At 39.7% G+C, this 12,002-nt stretch overlaps 1 protein-coding gene across 1 annotated transcript in view; it reads left to right on the forward strand.

Annotated features, from left to right (window-relative positions):
- The window catches only part of BAZ1B (bromodomain adjacent to zinc finger domain 1B), a 53,643-nt gene that overhangs the window by 25,011 nt on the left and 16,630 nt on the right, over positions 1 to 12,002 (forward strand). The window contains exons 7-12 of the mRNA XM_040261164.1: positions 3,313 to 5,014; positions 6,876 to 7,014; positions 7,790 to 7,923; positions 9,508 to 9,613; positions 10,314 to 10,412; positions 11,376 to 11,553. Of these exons, the coding sequence (XP_040117098.1) occupies positions 3,313 to 5,014; positions 6,876 to 7,014; positions 7,790 to 7,923; positions 9,508 to 9,613; positions 10,314 to 10,412; positions 11,376 to 11,553 (2,358 nt within the window). The remainder of the gene's footprint in view (positions 1 to 3,312; positions 5,015 to 6,875; positions 7,015 to 7,789; positions 7,924 to 9,507; positions 9,614 to 10,313; positions 10,413 to 11,375; positions 11,554 to 12,002) is intronic.

Below are 12,002 nucleotides of genomic sequence, written 5' to 3' on the forward strand. Positions count from 1 at the left end.
TATTTTATAGTAACACATTTCACACATTTGCTGATAAAAGCATCTGGAAATCAAGAGGAACCCACTCTGTGAATGTTATCTTGAAAATAAGAATCAGAATGTAGATACCCAAACTTTTCTAATTCAAGGTTCTTAACTGCTAACTATTAAGTTAAATTTAGCATCTGAATGAGCTGCTATAAATATGTTTGTTCATTTTTATCTTATTAGATTTCCTTATTTGTGGTGGTGGTTTGTTCCAGGTAACAGGGAACAAGTGTGGAATTGTAGACAATTATGGAATTGTATAGCCTCTTAGGTTCCTGAGACATAAATAATTTTTTCCTGTTTATCAGATAAGAAGGGCCTTTGCCAGAAAAGCTGTAATACTGCTAATCCAGGTGCCCATTCTTTTCTCCCTCTCTGTGCACTGTTCTAGTAGATTACTTTTGCTGAATGCGGGCCAGGGTAGACCCTTAGCACATACGTGGTTTTATACTTTTTCAGATTCCCCCTGAGCCCAGCCATGCCGGCTCCCACTGGCTGTGGCTGCCCAGCATGCCCTATGCTGAGATGATCCAGTTACTGAAGGACTGCTCACGCGGGGAGCCGGCCTTTTGGGAGGGGGTTGGGTGAGTTAATTTCTTTCGTTTCTAAGAAAAAAAAAAAATATATATATATATATGGTGTGGCTTGGCAAAGAAACACACCTTATAAATAAAAATGGGCTGCTGGACCATCTCATGGCTAGGCCATCCTCCCAGCTCTTTCTTGCGTAATCATTTCTGCGTAATACAGTGCTTCGAAGTAGAAGAAATTTATGCTAAATTTATGCTTGAGTGGCTTTTTGAATAAACATGTAATCAGTAAATTTAAAAGTGGCCCAGTTATAATAGATCCTATTACAAGATATCTATTAAAAATGGTAAAAATGAAGTCTCATACTCCTCTCCTTTTTAGTGATAAATTTTTGGAATGACTTTAGAAATAATCTGTTATCCTGCACATTAGAAAAAGCATCAGTTTGTTATGTCTATACTCTGAAGATTTTCCAAGTCTACCTGAAGTGGATGATTAACTTTTGGAAAGTACTTATTTATCTTTAATTCCTGCCAGGGTAATTTTGGGCGTTAGTCTGTGATTTGTAGGGTGGTCTCTGAAATACTGTTTTCTTTGAAGTTTTGTTGCTATTCTGCCCACAAGAAGGATGGACTCTTACATAAGTTACCTTTGCTTATTCTTTTTAACATTTTGAAATAGAGTTATGGGGAACTAGAACTGGGAAATTCTTGCCTCTGGGGAAAATGTGCCCTGAGTCACAGATAATGTATATATTCTATAAACTATGAAATCTTTTTATCAGCCCATACTGAGGATAATTGGGGAACAGAATGTCCAGTTTTGGTCAAGGAATGAAAACAGCTTGCTAGGGGAATGGTAACCTACAATTGCTTATAGTTCTTAAAGGGCAGATTGGCCTTTAAAATTAGAGAACTTAGCCAGAAGGATTGCTTTTTTGTAGCCCACTCATTCATTACAGACCATATTTCTACCTCTTCTGCGACTTAGGTTCTATGAGTTTGTTTCTCTGATGATCATATCCCCTTGATATTCAAACCCTATTTGGCATTATAGTACAGCTTATTAAATTTTACTGTACCTGTTTTGTTTACTTCTAACAAGAGCATAAGTGTTCTGTATGATCACTGAGACTTGCTTCATCATAGCTGTTTCCCTGTTGGCTTTTCAAGGGTCCTGATTTCATATTTGATGGTCTCCAGTGGTTTCCTTTTCTGTAGCCTCATCTCCCCCAAGTCTGTCTTCTCCACTGCCTCCAGCCTGCTTCTTTACAAGTTAGTCCTTTAAAGGCAGAAACTTGAAGTTACACTCTTCTGTGTCTTAGTGCCTTCTGTGTGCTTAACTGCTTTTGGTAATAGAAGTCAAGTATTCTAGGAGTTATCTAGTCTTTCTCCTAATCACTTAAAACAGTAAAATTTTTTTGAATTGATGGTACTTTTTCATTGCTTGGTTATTATTTCATGTAGTTTATTTTAACTGCCAGGCTCTCTGTAGTTATATCCTTTCAAAGCATTGAAATCAACAGTGTTTTTGTTTTAATAAACACTGAAGTAGAACAGTGGTATCATGCCAGGTTGACTGGGTTCTAACCTATTAAGTAATTCTGTATGATTGGGATAAGGTGGAGATCTAAAGTAAGTCCGCACACTGTCCTTGTGTCTTTTATTCTAGTCATGTTTAAGCTGAACATATGCAGGCTAGGACTAACTAGATACAATACAGCAAGGGAACTGTAGATTCATGCAAGGTTGATTGGAATGACTGACTGGAATTTAATCTGGGTAAAGGATGAAGAAGTGAGATTGGTAAAAATGTGATAGAATTAATGGATTAATGAATTAATGTTTCTGCTGGGATTGAAGGATTGCGGAGTTGGGGTGCTAAAGTGAGTGAATTTGAAAGATGTGAGAGGATAATCAAGGAGAGAATTGTATGAGGTTGAAAACTTATCAGACATGTAGTTAATAATGTATTCATGGGAATGGGTTCTTGAGGTGTGTGGAGCCCGAAGGCCAGGGATCAGGAGAGCTTCCTATTTATGAGCAGTGTCTTGTTGTTAATATACTTACTGATACTCTTAATAAGGAAATATGCTTCTGAATTTAAACAAAAATACTTAGATGGTATACTTTCTCTCATCCTAAGCACAGAATACCACCAGTTGTAACAGAAGTTTAAAAGATAAAAATCCAAATCTGTCTCGAGCAGTAAATATTAAAATTTCTCAGATGTTGCTATCATCCAGATCAAATGTCCTTAATCTAGGTCCCATGGACTCTGAAATTGTGTACATGATTTTTGTATGTTTCCAGGGAAAGAGTTCACAGATTTCTTTAAGGTATTTAAAGGCTCAAAATCTCTATGTAAGAAAGTAGTCTCATAACAGAAATGCCTAATATTATAGGGTTGGTTTTTTTTGGCCATGCGGCATGGCATGTGGGATCTCAGTTCCCTAACCAGGGATCCAACCTGTGTCCCTGCAGTGGAAGCATGGAGTCTTAATCACTGGACCTCCAGGGACATCCTGGAGTATAGATTTTTAAGTCTTGATGTCAGGAGAATTTTGTGTTGATAAGACTAAATAAAATATTAGCTAACATTCATGGCTTTGTTTTCCCAGGGACAGAGTGTCCATTAAGAGAATGAATATGTAGCTTTACCTGAGTGGATGGGAAGAGGGCCTTTAGGATGCTTAAATAGTATTTCTTTAAATTAGGTTTTAAAATTAATTTTGCTTCTGTTCTTAAATTCTAGTATATGACTCTCAACCCATCTACTAAGAGGAAGAATACTGGATCTCCAGACAGGAAGCCCTCAAAAAAATCCAAAACAGACAACTCTTCTCTCAGTTCACCACTAAATCCTAAGTTATGGTGTCACGTACACCTGAAGAAATCCTTGAACGGCTCACCACTCAAAGTGAAGAACTCAAAGAATTCCAAATCTCCAGAGGAGCATCTGGAGGAAATGATGAAGATGATGTCGCCCAACAAGCTACATGCCAACTTTCACATTCCTAAGAAAGGCCCACCTGGCAAGAAGTCGGGGAAGCACAGTGACAAACCTTTGAAAGCCAAGGGCAGAGGCAAAGGCATCTTGAACGGACAGAAATCCACAGGGAATTCGAAATCTCCCAAGAAGGGCCTGAAGACCCCTAAAACCAAAATGAAGCAGATGACTTTGTTGGACATGGCCAAAGGCACTCAGAAGATGACGCGAGCCCCGCGGAATTCCGGGGGCACCCCCAGGTCCTCTAGCAAGCCTCATAAACACCTGCCTCCCGCTGCCCTGCACCTCATCGCCTACTACAAAGAAAACAAAGACAGGGAGGACAAGAAGAGCGCTCTGTCCTGCGTGATCTCCAAGACAGCTCGTCTCCTCTCCAGTGAAGACAGAGCGCGTCTCCCGGAAGAACTGCGGAGTATTGTTCAAAAACGCTTTGAGCTTCTAGAGCACAAAAAGAGGTGGGCTTCTATGTCCGAAGAGCAGCGCAAAGAATATCTGAAAAAGAAACGAGAGGAGCTGAAAGAGAAGTTGAAGGAGAAAGCCAAGGAGCGGAGGGAGAAAGAAATGCTCGAGAGACTAGAGAAACAGAAGCGGTACGAGGACCAAGAGTTAACTGGCAAAACCCTTCCAACATTTAAATTGGTAGATACCCCCGAGGGGCTGCCCAACACACTCTTTGGGGATGTGGCCATGGTGGTGGAGTTCTTGAGCTGTTACTCTGGGTTACTCCTACCAGATGCCCAGTATCCCATCACTGCCGTGTCCCTCATGGAAGCCTTGAGCGCAGAGAAGGGTGGCTTTTTATACTTGAATAGAGTGTTGGTCATCCTCCTGCAGACCTTGTTACAAGACGAAATAGCAGAAGACTATGGTGAGCTGGGAATGAAGCTGTCGGAAATCCCTCTGACCCTGCATTCTGTGTCAGAGCTGGTTCGGCTCTGCTTGCGCAAATCTGACGTTCAGGAAGATAGCGAGGGCTCAGATGCGGATGACAATAAAGACTCTGCGTCATTCGAGGACAATGAGGTCCAAGATGAGTTCCTAGAAAAGCTGGAGACCTCTGAATTTTTTGAACTCACATCAGAAGAGAAACTGCAGATCTTGACAGCCCTCTGCCACCGGATTCTCATGACGTATTCCGTGCAGGATCACATGGAGACCAGGCAGCAGATGTCTGCAGAGCTATGGAAGGAGCGGCTTGCTGTGCTGAAGGAAGAGAATGATAAGAAGAGAGCAGAGAAGCAGAAGCGGAAAGAAATGGAAGCCCGGAACAAAGAAAATGGAAAAGAGGAGAATGGGCTGGGCAAGGCTGACAGGAAAAAAGAAGTCGTGAAGTTTGAGCCCCAAGTAGATACGGAAGCTGAAGACATGATCAGTGCTGTGAAGAGCAGACGACTTCTTGCCATTCAGGCTAAGAAGGAGCGAGAGATTCAGGAGAGAGAAATGAAAGGTAAAATCTTGTGGAAACACAGAAGTCACTCAGGTGTCACGGTAGTGTCTCCGTGTGTCACAACTGTTCAGTCATTTTGTGTGTGATAACCCAGATCCTCCTCCGTAAGAGTCTAGCAGGAGTGTTCAACCAGGCATTCTGGTTGACAGGCATAGTTTGACTTGGATTAGTGTGATGGTCGCATCTTTCCTGGCTCTAGTGAAGGACCAAATCCACAAGGAGACGTGCTGGAAGCAACATACGACTTGGGAATGGGCCAACCTGAGTTTAAACCCCACCTCTGACTTAGCTATAGTTCTTTGAGCAAGTTGCATATCCTCACATGCTCAAGATTGCTGTAACAATTGAATGACAAGGTATTCGAAGCCCTCAGCTTGGTCACCACCTCAGATATTAATCTTTCCTTTATTAAGATGTAAGGAAATAAAAAGCAGGGGCTTTCTAGCACCGTTAAGTCTAAACTTAAAAAAAAAAAAACAGCTTCATTAAGAAATAATTCACACACTATACATCTCATCCATGTTTATTGTACAGTTCATTGTTTTAATATATTCACAGATATTTGTAGTCTTTATCACAATCAATTTTAGAACACTTTCATCACCTCAGAAAAATACCTCATGCCCTTTAGTTACCATGATCCCGTCCGGCCCAGTCCTAAGCATCAGCCTCCATGGCCGTGCCTCTGTATCTGCCTGTTCTGTTACATCATATCAGTGGAGTTGTATATGTGGTCTCTTGTGACTGGCTTCTTTCACTTAACTGTGGTTTCAAGGTTCAGGCTGTAGCATGTTCCAACACTGAATTCCTTTTTACAGTTAAATAGTTCCACTATTCGAATATGCCACGTTTTGTTTCTTCGTTTATCAGTTGATGGACATTTGTTTTGTTTTACTCTTCTGGCTACAGGCATTGCTGTACAGGTTTTTGTGGGAACATATGTTTTCATTTTTCATGGGTGTATATACCTAGGGCCCATGGCAGTGAAAGTGCCAAGTCTGAACTGCTGCACCTCCTAGAAACTTCCCTGTATTGGTTTTAAATAGATGAAATTTGTCTTAATTTTTTAAAGTAACATCTCTAGACTGATGCATTTTCCAGTTTCTTGCTACATTGTAGGTGTTACAATCAGTAGAGCAGTAACATTTCTGGCATTGTAAATAGCAGTACCCTTTATGTACAGTATCAGAATTTGTGACAGTTGTGGAAAAACTTAAAAGGCAAAATTCCTGGGCTGCTTTCTTTGTTGAGGGAGATTTCTATCTAGATAGAATAAACTTAGGAATGACCACAAATAAATGGATTAAAAAATTTTTTCATCGACAGTGTGAACTTGCTGAATAACTTGATAAATTGTATTAAGTAGGCAGTAATTGCTATTATCTGCCAATGCTTCCCTGCTCTGGCTTTCTCAGTTCTTTTTTTCTAAATTCCTCAGCACTGATATATGTTCTGTTTTGAAATAACTATTGTGGTCTTATTCATCCTGATCATTTTGAGGACCCTGTGGCTAGTCCTGTCAGAAAATGTTTCAATTAATTCCACCTGGGGACTATTTTAAGGTTACATTTAAAGTTAATTGTCAATAAAATAAAATTAATTTATTATAAAATAAATAAGACATTAAGTTTGGGAGAAAACAGATTTTACACTGAGTTGATGGCTGAGATGTCACTGAAATTCAAAGACCATAGAAGGACCAGATAGAAATTGGTGCCTTATATGTTATTTCTTAACAACAGGTCAGAATAAAGAGAAGGAAATGAAGGTTTGATGAATATCTACTTTATACGAGGCACTTTTCACTCCTTATTTAAATTCGTAAGATTCACTAATTATTGCTGCTTTTTACCTTCAACAGTGAAACTAGAACGCGAAGCTGAAGAAGAACGAATACGAAAACACAAAGCAGCTGCTGAGAAGGCTTTCCAGGAAGGAATTGCCAAGGCAAAACTAGTCATGCGGAGGACTCCAATTGGTACAGATCGAAACCATAACAGGTAAGTTATTAAATTCAATTTTTATCATCTCTTAGGGTTGTTATTGGAGAAAGCAATGGCACCCCACTCCAGTACTCTTGGCTGGAAAATCCCATGGATGGAGGAGCCTGGTGGGTTGCAGTCCATGGGGTCACTGAGAGTCGGACACGACTGAGCGACTTCACTTTCACTTTTCACTTTCATGCATTGGAGAAGGAAATGGCAACCCACTCCAGTGCTCTTGCCTGGAGAATCCCATGGACGGCGGAGCCTGGTGGGCTGCTCTCTATGGGGTCACACAGAGTTGGACGCGACTGAAGCAACTTAGCATCAGGGCTGTTACAGTGTCGCTAGTTAGTATTAAGATTAGACAGGCTTCCCTGTTTGTGGATATTGGACACAGAATTGCTCATCACACATTTATTTGTATATTACTGTGCCAACTGCTAGGGTTATGAATTTAGATAAGACATGACCTTGTCCTTGAAGACTCAACAGATAGAAAGCTTAAATTGTGGTAGGAGAAATGTAATCCTAATAGAAATCTTTAAAAATAGTAAGATATTTTAACTGCATACATCGTGTGGAACCTAAAGCAGAGAAATATTAGTAGTCATAAAAATTATAGATAGGAAGTGAATGTCAAATTCCTCAAATTTTAGTATGCTGTGCTTTACTTTAGAATTTGTATCTGCTCAATGTTCAGTGACATTCTGTAATCATCTTGCTCAACGAGGAAGTTACCCTGTGCTCACGGTGTTTTATTATTATATTAACATGTGGTTGTGATTTGTAGATACTGGCTCTTCTCAGATGAAGTTCCAGGTTTGTTCATTGAGAAAGGCTGGGTCCATGACAGCATTGACTACCGATTCAGCCATCACCGGAAAGACCACGCAGACTCTCCTGATGAGGACTATTGTCCCCGGAGTATGTATATCTATTAGTTATTTATCCTGCTCAAGACTCTCTTTCCTCTGTCACTTTTTTTCACTTGGTAAATTTCTTTTATCATCTTCTTAGGTAGAATTATTTGAGTGAGGTGGGAAGATGTGAAATAACTAGAGAAAGGAAGAAAACTTAACATTTGATTACCAGCTTTGTAAAACTTGAGTATTAGGATATTTGGGTATTATATTTATACAGGTAGTTTTCAAACTTTGTTCCTTGGGAGTCTCTTTGTGGGTACTTCAAAGGCTGGAATTAAGGTAACTCTTTTTTTTTTTCCTAAGAAAGAAATTTAAAAAATTTTAAAATTTAAAAATACCAGCTGGTTAGATCAAATTTTCTCAGTGTCACTGTTGTTGACGTTTGGGGCCAGATAATTCTTCGTGGCAGGAGGTTGTCCTATGCGTTGCAGGTTGTGTAGCAGCATCCCTGACTTCTGCCCAGTGCCGTTAGTGACAACCACATGCCGCCAGATATTGCCAGATGTCCCCTAAGAGGCAGCCTGGCTTTCTGTTGAGAACCATTGCATTAGATGACCCATAAGCTTCTTTCCAGCTGTACTTTATAATAACCTAATGAAAATTGCTCCTTAAGAAGTGTTTTCTTTCATTTTAGAGAAACTCATAGTCCAGATTTTAAACTCACAAAATTGTTAAATAATGAAATTAATGTATATCCCTAAACTTCGAATTTAAGGCGTTTTTCATGTTGAATTATGTTGTGTGTCCAAATGTGGCTGTTAGTAGAAAAATCTAGTTTGGGCAGACTTTGTAAATATCTGGGTGAGAGCAGCAGGTGTGAAGTGAGGATCTTCAGACTTGAGAATAATTCCAGTGGGATGACGGACTGTGGTTTTATTATATGTCTCAGAAAATTAATATCTATTTTTAGAAATCCAGTCCCACGGTTACAGTTTCTCCTGAGAGGAGGTTGTCATCCGTATTTCTTCACTTCTAGAGCATCCTGGTGGATGTTAGTCTAGTTCCAGCATGGAAGGGTTTCTTCAGAACTCCCTGATGGAAAAGACACAAGGTTACATGTTAAATTTGCAGGGAAGATGTGCAGGTTAAAGCGGGAGAATGGGAACAGTGGGGAGAACCAATTGTAGGATTAGGTAAAGCCTCAAATACTGGCTTTAGGTCAATCTAGTAATGTCATATATTTGGGTACAGGAGCTGGTTTACAAAAAGGTTCATCCTGTTTGACATTTGCAGCCACTTCCAGGGCTAAACTTGTAGTAGTTCATATATTTCAGTTGTGTCTACATCACCACAGTTACCTTTGTGCCAAACATCGTCATGTACCAGGAGCAGATTATTTATGTGCTCTGAGATATTTAGTCGTCCCTCTCCATTGTAACTGGTGATACTCTTAAACTTTGACCCGTACAACTGTTCAGCTGTCTAGAGAGCAACTATCTCAGATACCTTGCTGTCTGTAAGATGTTTAGGAGAAATTAGCATCTGTTGTACATGTGGATATATTCAATAGGCAGTGTCTCTGTACTGCTTAGACTAGGAGTGGAGTTACTCGCTGTGTTCAGCCTAACATATACATTTTTCTTAGGTAAGAAAGCAAACCTAGGCAAAAATGTAAGCATGAACACGCAGCACGGCCCAGCAACAGAAATCGCTGTCGAGACCACTATACCCAAACAAGGCCAGAATCTATGGTAATGTGAGCATTCATCTGGTTGCTCTTTCTTTTTCGTTTTCAGTGTTAAGAAAATATTTGATACAGTGACACCAGTGAGTTAGTTATTCACTACTGAGAGCATTTTGTGTGACTCTGATTTCTTGGATATGTAAGTTCATTGGTTTAAAAGCAGACCTGATTTTTTTTATAAGAATATATTTGTTTGCTTTAAGGTTTAGGATTTATTTTTCTGTTGTAATGTAACTATATTATAGGATAAATCTTATAGCATTGAAAATGCCTTTCAGTCTGCTTGGGAATAGAGCAAGATTTTCATCTCTATTAAAGAGTAAATAATTATAAATACAGCCATTAATCTTCCTGTGTGCCTATTCTGCTTTAAGCTGGGAACTAGGTTTTGGAGAGGGTCCCTTCTACTTTGTGATCGCATCAGCTTTGGTTGTGCTCACCTTTGGTTTTTGATATAAGTTTACTCTTTAAAGGGGTAGGGACAAGAGTGAACTTCGTGAATTTGTACACTTGCCTCATCACATTTTAGCAGAAACATTGGCTCCAGTGTCCTGGGATAAAGTCAGTGTTAGGTCTTATGGCAACAGTAAACTGTTCTGCTTCTGAGCAAGGTTGGAATTCTGCTTTCCCACTCTCAGCACCACGGTGTTTGATTCCCCCGCCACACACACAGAGTTAACAAGTTTTTTTTTTTTTGGCTCCTGCAGGTTTTTATGTGATAGTCAGAAGGAACTGGATGAGTTGCTAAATTGCCTTCACCCTCAGGGAATAAGAGAAAGTCAGCTTAAAGAGAGACTAGAGAAGAGGTAAGGGTTGTCATCTTGCTCTTCACATCTTTTCTGTGTTAGATATTACATATACCTTGGGGGGCGTGGTTGTTTAGCCATAAAAGCTTAAGTAAAATTTTAAAAGCCTGTAACCCTCTTGTGTTCTTGTTGTTTGGTATTTTCTTGACACTTCATAATTATTTGGAAAATTATGCTATTAAAGCATGTGGATACAGGGTAGCAGGGTTTTTCACTAACATGCCACATACCAGGGCCGAGAGCTTCACTGGAGTTAGGCAGGCTTGTAAACACCGTTCCGCATCGGTTGGTATTCAAAAGTATTCTGCCAGTATCCAAAATAGCCAGAAAATGAAAACAGCCTCAATTTTATCAACTGATGGATGAATAAACAAAATGTGGTGTATGCATAAACTCAACCATTAGAAGGAGCAAAGTGCTGAAATATGCTGCCACATGGATGGACAGCATGCTCAGTCAAAGAGGCCAGACATAAAAGGCCACGCAGTGTGTGGTTTCACTTCTATGAGATATCCACAGTAGGCGAATTTATAGTCAGAAAATAGATTAGTAGTTGCCAGGGGATGAGGGATGGGGGGAATTGAGTGTACAAATGAACATTGTCTCTGGAGGAGCACAGCTTCAAACCAGGCCTCAAAGAATTTCCACAGATACAATTCTAAGAAACTCATGGTAAAAAAAAAAAAGTTAAAAAAAACCCACACAGATAAGGTATGATGAATGAGAGCTAGGTAAAGAAACACACAAGATACTGGAATTACCATATGCAGAATACAATCAGTGTGTTTTTAAAAAGAGTCAAGAAAAAGAAATTTGAGATTTGTGTAAGAAACAGATTATTAAAAAGCAGAGTTAAGAAGATCTAAATCAGTCTTATAGAAATAATAAACCATGTCATTCAAGTCACTGAGATCATTCTTTAAGTTCCTTTATTCCTCCTCCCCTTTCCCTCAACTTTTCTAGGTACCAGGACATTATTCATTCTATTCATCTGGCCCGGAAGCCAAATTTAGGTCTAAAATCCTGTGATGGCAACCAGGAGCTCTTAAACTTTCTTCGGAGTGATCTCATTGAAGTTGCAACAAGATTACAGAAGGGAGGACTTGGTTATGTGGAAGAAACCTCAGAATTTGAAGCTCGGGTAAGACCATCAGGAAAGTACCCTTGAAGTCTGTTAATTTGGAATTGTTCTCGGATACTTTTCTTGGCTTCCCTAGATGACCCTGGGGATCATATGTTTATTTTGAAAGACACATGTGGAATCCTAAGTTTTCTGTGTACATATAATATTTTTCCCTTTTCATCATCTGCTGGCTTCCAGAAAAATCTTACAGTTGGCTCAGAACCTTTGTTAAAAAAGAGCTTTTCTGTTAAGCTGAAAGAAAGCTAGTCCTGAAGTCATAGTCAACATTATCTAACCTGCCCATTCCCGTGTGATGCCTGTGCTTTAAGGTAGGAAGCGTTTGTGTGTCCTGCTTTTATCCATTCTCTAACCGGATCAACTCAGTGGAATAAATCTTGTGTTGGGCAACACTCATGCTGTTAAATAGGTAATATCAGTGAAGGTACATTTATTGTTCTGTCACTGCT

Source organism: Oryx dammah, unplaced genomic scaffold (assembly GCF_014754425.2).
Source record: "Oryx dammah isolate SB20612 unplaced genomic scaffold, SCBI_Odam_1.1 HiC_scaffold_2, whole genome shotgun sequence".
NCBI lineage: Eukaryota > Metazoa > Chordata > Mammalia > Artiodactyla > Bovidae > Oryx > Oryx dammah.